General features: G+C 41.2%; 1 protein-coding gene across 8 annotated transcripts in view; it reads left to right on the forward strand.

Annotated features, from left to right (window-relative positions):
• The window catches only part of PITPNM2 (phosphatidylinositol transfer protein membrane associated 2), a 3,395,372-nt gene that overhangs the window by 2,894,695 nt on the left and 485,415 nt on the right, over positions 1-15,262 (forward strand). For all 8 annotated transcript variants that reach the window (XM_044067911.1, XM_044067913.1, XM_044067916.1 and 5 more), the window contains one exon: positions 1,326-1,393. In XM_044067911.1, coding sequence (XP_043923846.1) covers positions 1,326-1,393 — 68 coding nt within the window. The remainder of the gene's footprint in view (positions 1-1,325; positions 1,394-15,262) is intronic.

Below are 15,262 nucleotides of genomic sequence, written 5' to 3' on the forward strand. Positions count from 1 at the left end.
AAAAGCTATCTCAAAACAGACCATTTCTAAATGGATAGGGCATTGCATACGTTTCTGCTACAAGCATCATGGGAATCCGGTACCTGCTAACATTAGGTCCCACTCCACCAGGGCTACAGCTACATCAGCAGCCTTTCTCAGGGGAGTGCCAACCAAGGATATTCTGGAAGCTGCAACTTGGAGTTCAGTGCACACTTTCACCAAACACTATCACTTACCTCTATATTCTAAGACTAGAGCTGGTTTTGCCACTGCAGTTCTGCAGGGCCTGCTAGCTTCTTCTAACCCTGTTTAACTCCACCACCCATTCTTAGCTTTGGGATTCAACCCAGGTGTGATGACTGCAGCAGGGTAACACGATGAACATAGTACAGTTTTGTACCTACCATAAATGTAGATGTTCGAGTGTTGACCCTGCTGCAGTCCAGGTTACCCTCCCTCCATCCCCTCTGAACTAGCTGAACTAATCTATACCACTCTATCCTATACAACCTCTGTGGTGGATTTGCTTGTGCCTGAAGGTATTGTTTTATTTTTATATAGCTATAAATATATATATATATATATATATATATATATATATATATATATATATATATATATATATTCTGCCTACCTATTGGGGGCACCTGACATCTGGGGCAAGAAAAACTGAAGAAAATGGCGTTGGATGCCTCTTATATACCCCTGGCGCACTGATGTCAGGGAAGAAGCGACAGCAACCGACACCGGACCAAGACTTTGGAATTCAGGCCGACTGCGGGACCGCCTGACGGCAGGATAACCCACGTGTGATGACTGCACCCGGGTGAACCCTCGAACATCTACATTTATGGTGGTACAAAACTGGACTTTCCTTGATTTTCTCGTCTTGTTCTGTCTCCTGTAACATTTGTAAACTTGCTGTCTTACATTATTGTGGTCCTATAACATTTTTCTGTATTTGTTGTAATGTTTTGTGAACTACAAGTATAGTTAATATTAAGGATAAGTTTATCACATGTTAACATCTCACCTTTTTACAACAGGGAGGAATTTCCATCATAATAATGGTACCTGCATAGCTTCTTTCCTGTAGGTTTCTAATGGCATTCACATATTTTGGCCCAGAACCTCTCTTCTAGAACTGCACCCTTTAAAGCTAAAATGTCACCGTGACCCCATGTGGAAATTTTCTGTCAGCAGAACAGATTTGTGTACCTGTTGCAAGTCGTCACTGTTCATGTACATGTTCTTCCCATAGAACTCTCGCTGTTTTGTGATGTATAAAGTGTATTTTAATATATTATGCCATCATATTTGAATTTGTCTATCATTTTTTGCAGATGATTCATATCATGAAACAGCAGAATATGCAGTGACATCCAGCGTGGAAAGACTCAGCATCATTGAGGTAGAACTATGTTTTAGAAACCCATTAACTGGAGTAGCAGGCTAACAAAAAATTATCTTGCAAGACATATAATCTTATATACCATAAAAGTATTGTCATGAATATGTATGATGTAACACTGCCCTTATTTAAATGTTACAGCATATCTGTTACAGGGACTGCAGAACAAATGATGATTTGAGAAGTAAGCCAAAAACCTTCAGACACTGTTTCACTGTAAATGATTATGGTGTGGATTCATGAAAATAAAAAAGCTCTGTGATCCATCTTGGGTCTCACTATGTAGTGTTGCCTGTCTGTTTGCTGAATAAATTAGAACTATTACTGATGGCATTTTGTAGCATCTGTTACATGTTGTGACTGGCCCATGTTGTCAGAATGCATAGCAAGACCATCGCTGTGTAGTGAAACACAAGCAGGTCTACATACTCGACAGATAATGTACAGGATTGATAGTGCCTAAAGGCTGCTCAGTCTTCATGCAGATCAGTGCTTATGGCCTGGGTTCTCCCCATCTGTCTCCCAATGTGTAAAATAATGCTCATTATCTGGGGAACCCACTCCTTTCAGCCTACTGTAAGGTACAATGTAATTTTTGCATGTCGGTGTACCACCCCGACCTTCCATATTGCTTAATATAATGTTTATTGTCTAAACCCTCCTCTCAAAGTGTCTAATGTAATGCTAATTTTCTAAGGGCACCCCCACACCCTTAGCGTGTGGAATATAATATCCATTGTCCAGGTGAACCCCCACTACACTCAGAGTGTAAAAGGTTATGCATATTGTCCAGGGGAATCCCTGCCACTCTCAGAGTGTATGATGTGATGTGTATTGTCTTTGTATACTCAGAGTATAGACTTTAATGTTTCCAGTCCAGGGGCACCCTGGCACTCTGAGTTTGAATGCAATGCATATTCTCCAGGGGTGCTCCTGCAATCCCAGAGTGGAAAATGAAATGCTCATTTCCAGGGACATCCCCAATCTCAAAGACTATAATATAATGCTTCTTTACCAGGTGTAATGCTTATTATCCAAGAGAACCCCCATTCTCACCTCCCCTATAATTTAAATGATTTTTGTCTTGGAGTACCCACACTTTCAAAATACAGACTATGATGCTCATTCCGACCTTCCATATAAGTACTCCTAGTCAAAGGGAACTCCATTCTCACCTCCCATGTAATTTAAATATTCATATTCCAAAGGAACCTTCTTCCCACCTCCCATGTAATTTAACTATTCATATTCCATGGGTGTCCCTCTCCCAGCTCTCATATTATTTAAATGATTATTGTGTAGGGGAACATCCTTCTCACCTCGCTTACACTCATATTATCCTTGGAATCCCCTTGTCACGTCTTCTGTATGTTCATTATCCAGGGACCACCCTTGGCAGCTCTCGTATATTTTTATTATCCAGGGTCGACCCTTGCCAGCACCCATATAATGTAAATGTCAATTTTCCAGAGGAACCTCCTTGCCACCTCTCATGTGTGATTATTATGCAGGGGAACCATTTTGTCACATCTCATATATGCTTATTGTCTAGAAAGGATCCTTGCAGCACCCACGTCATTTATGCTGTAATTCTACAGTGGGGATTTTGTCACTCTGAACAGCTCTAGTACATTTTACCTACACAACATACAGCACAGCACTTCACAGATATGCTACATTCTTCACTTATAATATGTACGGCATCCTGGTGGGTCACCATGGTGTCACACACCTACCCAACATAGAGCAGAACACTTCATGAATATGGTATATTATTTACTTACTAATGCATGCATATGGCATTCTGGTAGGTCATCATGGTATCATATGTTGGCATAAACTGTTGGCTTGCAAAGCATACTGGGATTCCAAAAGGAGAGGGGCAGGTGTTCTGTTAGAGCCATTTTGCCAAGCTGACCACAGTAATATTATGGCACAGACCAACTTTGTAACAGTTGATGACGTATTGGGTACAACATTATAGAAATACAGTTAATCCTTCAAAAGATAAAAAAAAGTTTGATCATCAGGTTAACAACACATTTAATCTCCTAGAACTTTATAAGGATAAAATAAGTTAATTGTCATGGTTGTGGAAAAAACAGATTTTATTAAAAAAACAGTCACAGTAAAGTACAGCTTCAAGACAAGAGTAAAATAAAATTATCATAGCAAAGTATTCAATACATAGGGAAAAAAGTATGAAATGCCAGTCTAAAAGATGTACTCAGAAAGAAAAGGAATCATTTTGTCTACTGTTATGAATAATAAAAAGTGGGAACAGAGTTGATATCAAATTAGCAATTATTTATTACATGCAAGTACTCTAGTCACTGTTTCTTCAGACATGCTTGAAGAATATTTTTGTGGCATTTAAACTTGTACAGCTGAAAGCTGAGTCTGTGCTATGTTCCAAATAGATGAACTTTAATGATTGACATATATATATATATATATATATATATATATATATATATATATGTGGTTACCTATCATTTCATCGAAAGTTCATTTCATCTAAAGTTCATTCCATCGAAAGTTCATTACATCAAAAAGCATTTTAGGTGGGGGGCTTCACCCCCCACACCCCCCACACCCCCCCTAACTATATATATCAACTCCAGGGTCGCACAACATTGGGGAAGGGGGCAAATGCTTTTCGATGTAATGAACTTTCAATGGAATGAACTTTAGATGAAATGAACTTTCGATGAAATGATAGGTAACCATATATATATATATATATATATATATATATATATATATATATATTTATATATATATATATATATATATATATATATATTTCTTAAGTACGACATTGTAGCAGCACATAAAAATAAAGAATTAAACAGCTTGTAGCTGCCATGCAGTGCCTTGTGGGGGAGGTGCTCTCCACCTAACTACTCAGTCTGTGGGTTTTCTGCTGTAGCCTACCCACATTTTACTTGATGAGTTGCCTGGATAAGTTTACTATGACTTAAACAAAAGGTTGAATTCATGGTTTCCAAGGGGCATATAAGGGAACCAACATAGGTCAAGCACAAATGTTCAAGATGACTTGTGCACTTGATCATTTGATAAGTGACGTACTGACATTGGGTGGGAGGTTGCACTTCAGTGAGGAACAGGGAATTAGCCCAATTCCTTACTGAAGTGCGATCTTGGAGTTGGTATATTTAATGTGCAGGGAGTGTGGGGGCACAGTATGTTAATGTGCATAGCAGTAAGTGAGTGACATCACCTTCTGCTATGTCGAATACAGCGAACCACGGTGGTCAATGCATTAATTTTTGCTTTGGTTTACTATTCAGAATTTCAAATTCAGCATTTCCGATCGAGATTTTACACGGTCAACCGAAGCTGATTAGGAATTTCTATAGTAAACTGCCAGGATCATAGGATGTAAAAGAGTACAAAGCCCCCAAAGTTTAAATGGTAAAGTGGATGTGATATTTGCTGTGGAAAATAATGCAAAAGCCCTAACTGACAGTAGTATCTGAAAGTTTTTTTTTTTTTTTTTTTTTTAAATCATGGAAAGCAACCAGATATGGACAGTGCATGGATTTGTAGGAGTGATGCTACAATATTTTAGTGTGACTGGCTAGCAACTATGCGTTGAAAGGAGATGAAACATTTTACAGTGGTCATTATTTCAGTTTATTACTGTGAGATGTCTGAAATGTATGCAGACAGCAAAGCAGCTATGATTGTTGGGTATAGGGCTTGTCTGTGGAGATGAAAAAGAGTGGTCCTGCTTCTCACCTGCTCATTTGTCTGACTTTCCAAGATGAATGAGATCTGAGTGAAACTAGTTGTAACATTTTACTTGGCTATTGTTTGTTCGAAACAATGCTGACGTACAGTGCTGTAGCCATTATAGTTTATCACAATCAGACACCTGAGATGTACGCAGTCAACAAGGTGGCTAGAACTACTGTATGTAGAGGGCTGTCTTTGGATGAAAATAAATATTCCTTTTCTCATTTGTTCAGCTGAAGCCATCATTAATCGGACTTTTTAGGACCAGTGTGAATTTCTGTAAAGTAATTTGGGATATGCTGGCAAAGCATGTTTGACGTTCCAAATGTTTCATTAAATGAATGACTCCCATATAGATGTGTGTACAGTACAGCTGCATATGACAGTAGTAAAAGTGCATGACTGTGTCCATTTGTTCTTTCACTTTCATCCCAGTCTATTGCTAGGGGGATGCATAGATGGTGATTCTTTATTATTGGGAGTATAGAGGTGTGCATATTTCTCAAATATGATTTTTTGTATCCTTGCAAATGTTCGGTTTCCTTTTTATTGTGAACTACTGGTTTGTGTACATTAAACATTAAGCCTTGGACGTAGCTCATTTTTTCCTTTGAAAGAAATATTTGAAACTGAATTTCTTTCTTTACTCCTGATTTTTGTTAGGCCTTCACTGGATCACAATGTTGGAAAAATTCTAAAATGCAACTCAGTGTATCTATAACTCATAGTTTCTTGGGGTGTAGCAGTCCCATAATACTCCTCAGTTTGCTTGATTATTTTCTCCACAGTTATGGCAGTGCAGTCTTGCCAATAAGCACATGTTGAAAGAATACAGGAAGTGTTGAACAGCAAAACAAAGTGTGAGAAAACAAGAAAAATAATCTTGATGATGATGGAGGCCAGGATGGAGATGACCCAAGAGGGTATTGGAGTTGTGGTGTGGGGAATAGTGGACATTGGGGGAGTGTGTGGAGTCCCTTGCCTAGGGCTTCATTTTAGCTAAGGTCAGACCTGGAACTGGCTGTTAAAGTAGCTATTTTGATTAAATAGGGTGTAACTACTAAATTTCCTTATGCAGTCACTTTTTCCCAAAACCCCCCAAAAGCCGTCAACTTATTCAGTAGCCCCCATTTACTACCCCCAAGTACTTCTATAGCTGCTTAATGGGCAAAATATCCTCTCTCTGGGTGGGCCACCCAAGATCATAGTGGGATAAGCCTTGTGGCTACCAGATCAGTGGGCTGTGGAGTAATGACTTACATTGGGAGAGGGAGACAGATGCTGGAGCCATCATATAGCTGGTGGAGATGACGATCACTAACTGTAAGAGCGTTGTACACTGACATCACAGCACATGAGATGCACACTCCCATATCCTGCACAGGACATATATTATTCTTATTTATTAACTTATTACAGCCTATGAGATTCCTGAACTCCACCAGAGGTCATGAAAGCAATGGTAACCCCCACACCACCCCTGGGATAAGACAGCAGGTCAATGATGAATTGTCCTATCTCTACTGCCAAACTTTCCACTACATTCCTACATCCAAGAAACCAGCAGCACTGGCATATGCCTTGCGTCAGAGCCTGCAGGCAAGTGTTGTGGTTTCTAAGCTTTTGCAGAAGTAGACATTTTACATCTGCAGTGAATGAAGAGGTGGGTAAAGATCTGGGAAGGTTTGAAGGAGATGTTGCTAGTTGGGTGATGCATGTTGTTACAAAGAGGGATAATGTGCTGTGTATCTGTGGTGATTACAAGTTCATTGTGAATCAAGCTGCAAGCACTGAGTCCCATCTTGTGCTTAGAGTAGAAGAGCTGATAGCCATACTGACTGGCAAAACTGCTTATCAACAAGTCATACCTAATGAGTCAAAAAGATACAAAAGTATTAATACTCATTGAGTTCTGTTTCTATACACTAGTCCAGATGTATAACTTGTCTGGGGGAAAGAGGACAACTGCCCCAGGTGCAAGGTGTTAGGGTATGCAGTCAGCAGTTGCCAATGGGGCTAAGGGTGGCCACAGTGGTGCAGCGGTTAGCGTTGTCACCTCACAGCAAGAGGTTCTCCAGTTTGATCCTCGGCTGAGGTGCCTTCTGTGTGGAGTCTGCATGTCCTCCCTGTGGTTGCGTGGGTTTCCGCTGGGTGCTCCGGTTTCCTCCCACAAACCAAAGACATGCTGTAGGTGGATTGGACACTCCAAATTGGCCCTAGGTGTGAGTGTGTGCATATGTGTGCTTTCTGTGGCAGGTTGGGCGCCAGATTGGCAACTCGACACCATAGAACTCCACTGCCAATCGTGAGCAGACAGGTGATCCGCTGTGGTGACCCCTAACTGGGAAAAGCCAAAATAATAAGAAGAAGAAGTTGCCAGTGTGGCTAAACTACAATACCAGCATTCAGAAATGAACACCGATACTGTAGATGCAGTCTAGGCCAGTGATGACAAACCTTTTGGGCTCAGTGTGTCAAAAATTTGGAAAATGCCTAGCTTGACTCTGTTGGCATGCCCCCTTCCCCCGCAAACAAAAGAGAAACAATTCTTTACATATTCATTTATTTTAAAAAATACAGTCCAGTCATGTGTGCTGCTATGTATTATAAAAGTAAAAGAAAAATCAGTGACTTACAATAGAGAAAATAATAACTGGGCTTAAAATAGTGCACCAAAACATTACCCTACTTTTAATAGTAATTTTGAATTGAAATGAAAAAAATATGGAATGCACTGCATTTGATTTGATTAACATCAATCAATGACTTTTCTGTTGCTGAGTTTTAATAGGTAAGTGCAAGGTCACATATTTCTTGTATTTATGTTCATTCAGTTTCCTCTGTAACTCGGGTGTTGATGAACACTGGTATGTCACCCAAAATGCTGTCACCTTTGACACGTGTGTCATAGGTTCGCCATCACTGGTCTAGGCTGAAGTGCTTAGTGCATGGTGTTTTATCTGTAGGCTGAAGTGCTTAGTGCATGGTGTTTTATCTGTAGTGCTTCTGGACCTAGAAACCGGCCTCTGACTAGCGCAGTTCATCCCCCCACTGCTTGGCTCTGAATTGTTACAAACAATAAACTGCCAGCGAACCCACGGGAAGCTAATCTACCCACAAAGGTTCATCCCCCCACTGCTCGGCTCTGAATTATTAAAAACAACAAACTGCTTGCGAAACCATGGGAAGCTAATCTACCCACAAAAGTTAATATCTAAGCTGTAACAGTACTCCCGTAGCAGACATTGAACCTTTCTGGGTCCACAGCACTAGGATGCAGCCCCTAGGACTCCCTGTAATCTGTACTTTTGACTTTGAACTGGATTCACCAGTCGCTAGTTAAATACAAAAAGTACCCTCTAAAAATAAAACTTTAGCTAAGTCCTGACTGGCTCTACCAGTCGCTAGTTAAAACGTACAATTTGTTCCTAACTGGCACCTAAAACTTGCTCATACATCTGCAGCATAAGTTACAAAAAGTAAAAACATTGACTGCAGTTAACTTAACAAACTAACAGATAGCAGATTGTAACTCCTTACCTCGCAGGCACACACATAAGGTACCTCGCGGTCTGGATTAGCTCAGTCAGCTACATGACTCTGTCCCATTGAACCGAGGCTACAAATAACGCCTACTCTAGGCACCATATTCAATTTCCCTAGTGCTGCTGAACCTAGAAACCGGTCTCTGCCTAGCGCGGTAAGTGCTTAACACAATGGACAACTTACTTTACTAAGAACAAAAGTGCAAATGCTTGGAAATGCTTATTTTTCTATACAATTGGTCATAACTCTGTGTTATAAGGTTGGTGGATTGCTGAATTGCAAGCGTCATTGCGACTGTGTTTTATATCCAGTGTATGCAAAAATTAGCTTTTCTGTGCATGCTGACTACTGGATGAGTTTCAACTGATCTTAGCATTATCAGTAACTAGTAGCTCTGTAGCTGCACTGTTGTATTGACTAACTGTGAGATGCTTTTGCCATTTCTAGCAGATAGTATCTCTGTAGCAGAACTGCTGTATTGATAAACTATAAAACACTAGAGTGCTGCATTTTATAGATTTCTAGCAGATGGTATCTCTAGCAGAACTGCTGTACTGAATAACTATAAAACAGTAGAGTGCTGCATTTTATAGTACCTGTTTTAGTGTGGACACAGCCTGTTTTTACCTTGCTATACACACCAGTGTTTTAGAGACTTAAACTGTTGTTTAAAGCTAATAAGCAGTCCTTACACCCTGAACAAATTCTCTCTCTCTGTCCCTCTGCCAGGTTCATCCCCCCACTGCTCGACTCTGAATTATTAAATACCACAAACTGCCTGCAAACCCACGGGAAGCTAATCTGCCCACAAAGGTTAATATCTAACCTGTAACAGTACTCCCATAGCAGACATTTAACCTTTCTGGGTTCACAGCACTAGGAAGCAGCCCCTAGGACTCCCTGTAATCTGTACGTTTGACTTTGAACTGGATTCACCAGTCGCTAGTTAAATACAAAAAGTACCCTCTAAAAATAAAACTTTAGCTAAGTCCTGACTGGATCTACCAGTCGCTAGTTAAAACCTACAATTTGCTCCAAACTGTCACCTAAAACTTGCTCATACATCTGCAGCATAAGTTACAAAAAGTAAAAACATTGACTGCAGTTAACTTAAAAATTAACAGATAGCAGATTGTAATTCCTTATCTCGCAGACACACACATAAGGTACCTCGTGGTCTGGATTAGCCCCACTCCGCTTGCCCTCCCTGCGGTCAGGCTCGCTCCACGCCCATCACTGCCCCCAATTTCCATCCACCCCCAGTGGTACTAAATTTAAAGCCCAAGGAACCACACCCCCTCTATCATAACCTACCATAGACAGCTGCAACTACCAACCACCACCTCTTTCTGCCCCAAAGCCTCACTGTGATAGTTATACTCTCCACCTCCAAACATAGCCCTAAACAACAAACCCCAGACAAGGACTACAATGTCGTCCAAAGTGAGACTAATACTGTCACTTTTACCACTTTTTCTCGTTTCTTATCTTCTCACCACCTACGAAAACCAGCCCTACCTAGGCTTTCACTATCCCATATCCCAAACCATCACTACTTCAACTTCAGTTAAAACCAACCATCTCATAACTCCCTTAGAACTTGACTTCTCCACTCTTAAATGCTATCAACTAAACAGACCATAGTCTATCTCCCCCAAAACCAGACATTATCATAAAATAATTACAAAAGCCCTGAAATTCATAATTACTATTCAGTTTAACCTGATAAGGAATGGTGACATCCACCCAAACCCTGGTCATACTAGGCCCCAGACCATCACCCCTCCACCATTTTACTGACAGCAAGGCTCCCTTGCTCTCTCCTAACTTGTCACCTAAACATCAGGAGCTTCAACAACAAGATCCATAATTCCCACGCCCTCTTAGCACTCTACACACCTGATGTGCTATGTCTTACAGATACCTGGCTAAAACCAGGAACTAAAGACAATGAAGTTGTCCCACCAGGGTACAACATACTTAGACTTGATTGCAAGTCTAGGAAACATGGGGGAGTAGCAGTCCTCTATAAAAAATATACTAGATGTCACTCTAGTCCCACAACAACCTTCCCTGTTCAATAATGCCAAAATTATCATTACCAAATTACAACTTAACAAAAATAAAAGCACATTCTTAGTGTGTGTGTGTACATCCCCCCAAGTAATAATTCAAACGCCGTAGACGACTTCCTACAATGGTTATCCGGTACATACCCCATGAAACAATGGTGTTAGGTGACTTTAATATTGATTGGAATAACTGCTCCTCTGAACGGTTACACACCACTTATTACCACATCCACTAGAATAAACAAAACCAAAAACAAAGATAGTATCCTGGACTGGATCCTTATCACCCAGTCCTGTATAACTCTGGCAACCTCGCAGATGATGTGAGTGACCACTTACTCACTTACATCAGCAAACATAAAACAGACAACCTCCACCAAACCACCTATAAATCAGTCAGAAAAAATAAGGACTTCAGTGCCATCATTTTCCTGAATGTACTCAAAGCATGCGATTGGTCTGTCCTAAAGCTTCTTCCATTGGATGATGCTGTAGCTACTTTAATTCTAGATTTCTTACCATTCTAGACTCTCATGCTCCCTCTCACACCCTTAGAACTAAAACTAAACATGACCCCTGGCTGTCTAAAGACTCCAAAACCAAAATCATAGCAAGAAATAAAGCATGGGACAGATGGCGTATATCTAAAGACCCACTTGACCAAATCAAATTCCGACAGTTAAGAAATGATACTAAAAAATCTACACTGCTAGATTAAAAAAAACTTCTACCACCACCTTCAGCAAAAGCATCAAAACAAACCTCAAAGGTTTTGGGCAGGAATTAACAAACTGCTACAGCATGGTCAGTCTTCCACTCCTACCCCATCAGCTTGCAACCTAAAATCCCCTGAGGAAACTGCAAATGTCTTTAACAGTTTCTTTACAGAGACATCCAATCATTAGCTAGCAAACTGGCTCCCAGTTCCTCTAACCCTGATTCTTCTCCAGACATCACCCCACTCTCCTTTAATTTCCAGGCTGTTTCTACATCAACCATCAGGTCTCATTAAAAAATTGAAACCCACTACCCTAGCAGCAGACCTCCTTCCACCAAAATATTTACAAAAAGTGACAGACGCCATTGCATACCCTGTCTCCATTATTATAAACTGTACCTTGACAGAAGCCACCATCCCCTCAATCTGGAAGCTTTCCCACATTATTCCCCTCCACAAGGGAGGTAACTCTCTAGAACTGTCAAACTATAGACCAATAGCCATACTGTCACCACTGGCCAAAATAATGGAAAAATGTCTCCATAAGCAACTTATGCTCTATCTCACTCAGAGTAATCTGTTAGCTAACTCTCAGCATGGCTTCAGCCAAATCACAGTACCATCTCAGCCCTCCTATCCTTTTGTAACTCTATTAGCCACTACCGTAATGCTAACAAGCTAACCTCAGCCCTCTTTTTAGATTTCTCCAAGGCATTTGACATGGTCAACCATCAATTACTTATCCGTGCCCTAAGAGCATTCTCACTAAATAATTGTGCAATTAAATGGTTCCAATCTTACCTATCCAGCAGACAACAAGCTGTACTATAGCAAAACACACTATCTACTCATCTTCCCATTACACTAGGTGTTCCCCAAGGTTCCATACTAAGACCCCTTCTCTTCTCTGTTTTTATCAATGATCTACCCACAGTCACTCCCAAGGATACCTGCATTCAATACATGGATAACTCCACTCTAATCTGTGCAGCCTCCTCCATGGCGGATCTTATGACACTAACTCAAAACACTTTTAACATTGTTGAAAAATGTTTGCAAACCGTCAGCTGATCTTAAACCCTAACAAAACTAAGTTGCTTATTTTTGCCTCACTTGCAAGTCCTCCTCTCCATTCTTTACTATAAAATCCAACAATGGCACACTGATATCCCCAGATGTGCACACCAAACTCCTAGGAGTCACAATTGATAATACCTTAAAATATGATACCCATGTCAATCAAACTATCAAAACTGTTAACAAAAAACTAGGCTCCCTCTACAGGATCAAACCTTTCCTAACTTCACTCACCAGAATTTCTGTAGCTTGCTCCCACTTACTGTCTACCCTTCTCTATGCCCCCCCCCTCCATTCACCAACTTGAATAAAACCACTCTTAGCAAACTCTCTAGCTGTTACAACCATATTGCAAGATTTGCTACTAGTGGGGCCTATAGGATGAGCCATAATCAAAACTTCTAACAATGTGGACATCCTATAAAAGGGTCTCACTGAGACAGATGCCTGGTGTCAAAGCCATGTCCTCAAGCTCAATGCCAAAAAGTGCATTGTCATCCCCTTTAGTAAAAACTCTGTACCCATGAACTACCACATAGTTGGTAGTCTACTTAACACCGAAAGTGTGATAAGAGACCTTGGGACACAGGTGGACAGTAGTCTCTCCTTTGATAATCACATCGCCACAGTAGTCAGGAAATCCTTCTACATGACACAGCTCATCACAAAAGGTTTCTCATCCAGGAAAAAAGAGGTCATTGTTCCCCTTTACCCGTCACTCATTAGACCCATTATAGAGTTCAATGCCCCTTTTCGTATGTACCTCACAAGACATCTACAACTGGAAAGGCAGCAGAAATAACTCACAAAGAGGATTACCGGCCTGAAACAGATGCTCTACGCAGACCATTACTCCGTAGCATATCACCTACTCAGAGGCGATCTCTGCCTAACATACAAAGCTATGTCAAACCCAAAGCTGTTGGACATGGTCCACTTAAAGAAATCCCAATCCCTCTGATCTACACACTCTAGGTACCTAAACCTTGTCAACACAATAAACAGAACATGCTGGAGGGATAGATTCCTGTCCCAGAGACTTCCCATACACTGGAACAAACTATCTATCTATATCAAACTAAGCTCCTCATTAGCAATCTTCAAGAAAGATCTTGATGATTGGATGGGAAATAGGAAATTCACCTCGGGGATCACCTCTGTGGCTCTGCTCAGTAGAGGCACAGGAAAATAATTTTATTGGGTGGCGAATGCCACGGTACCTTTTTGGCTAGGCTTGTATAGGTCCTAGGGCCAATAGCCTAGTACCTACCTATAAACCTATGAATAAAGGCACTCGCAATGTCCATGTTCAAAACCTGACTAACCTTACCCACTGATAAGTATACCTTGCCTAGTTAAATCTGTCAACCAATCTCTAATTGTACAAAGTCTTACTCTGTTGCTTGTGAATCTGTGTGAAACTGTGACTTATTAAGAGTTGTAACTGGTCTTCTTCTTCTTCTTTCAGCTGCTCCCGTTAGGGGTCGCCACAGCGGATCATCTGTTTCCATTTCCTCCTGTCCTCTGCATCTTGCTCTGTCACACCAACCACCTGCATGTCCTCTCTCACCACATCCATAAACCTTATCTTAGGCCTTCCACTTTTCCTGTTACCTGGCAGCTTCATCCTTAGCATCTTTTTCCCAATATACTCTGCATCCCTCCTCAGCACATGTCCAAACCAACGTAATCTTGTCTCTCTGGCTTTGTCTCCAAACCTTCCAACCTGGGCTGACCCTCTAATATACTTATTCCTAATCCTGTCCACCCTCATCACACCCAGTGCAAATCTTAACATCTTCAACTCTGCCATGCCAAGCTCTGACTCCTGCCTTTTTGTCAATGTCACTGCCTCCAACCATATAACATAGCTGGTCTCACTACCCTCTTGTAGACCTTCCCTTTTACTCTTACTGGTACTCATCTGTCACAAATCACTCCTGACACTCTTCTCCACCCACTCCATCCTGCTGTACTCTCTTCTTCACCTCTCTTTCACACTCACCATTACTCTGAACTGTTGATCCCAAGTATTTAAACTCATCTACCTTCACCACCTCTACTCTCTGCATCCTCACCATTCCTCTAGCCTCCCTCTCATTCCCACACACATATTCTGCCTTAGTCCTGCTGACCTTCATTCCTCTTCTCTCTAGAGCATATCTCCACCTCTCCAGGGTCTCCTCCACCTGTTCCCTACTCTCACTACAGATTACAATGTCATCTGCAAACATCATAGTACACAGGAACTCCTGTCTGATCTCATCTGTCAACCTGTCCATCACCATTGCAAATAAGAAAGGGCCCAGAGCTGAACCTTTGATGTAATCCCACCTCCACCTTAAACGCATCCATCACTCCCACCGCAGACCTCACAGCTGTCACACTACCCTTGTACAGATCATGTACCACCCTTACATACTTCTCTGACACACCCAATTTCCTCATACAATACCATAACTCCTTTCTAGGCACCCTGTCATATAGGTTCATAGGTAGGTACTAGGCTATCTGCCCAAAGACATTTATAAGCCTAGCCAGAATGTGTTGGCTTTTGCCGCCCCCTTAGATTAGTTCCCTGTGCCTCTGTCCAGCAGAGCCACTTGAGTGATCCCCAAGGTAAACTTTCTGTTTCCCATCCACTCGTCAAGATTTCTTTTGAAGAGTGTTAGCGAGGAGCTCTGCCTAATGTAG

This window comes from Protopterus annectens, chromosome 3.part1, assembly GCF_019279795.1.
Source record: "Protopterus annectens isolate FY-2018-M chromosome 3.part1, PAN1.0, whole genome shotgun sequence".
NCBI lineage: Eukaryota > Metazoa > Chordata > Ceratodontiformes > Protopteridae > Protopterus > Protopterus annectens.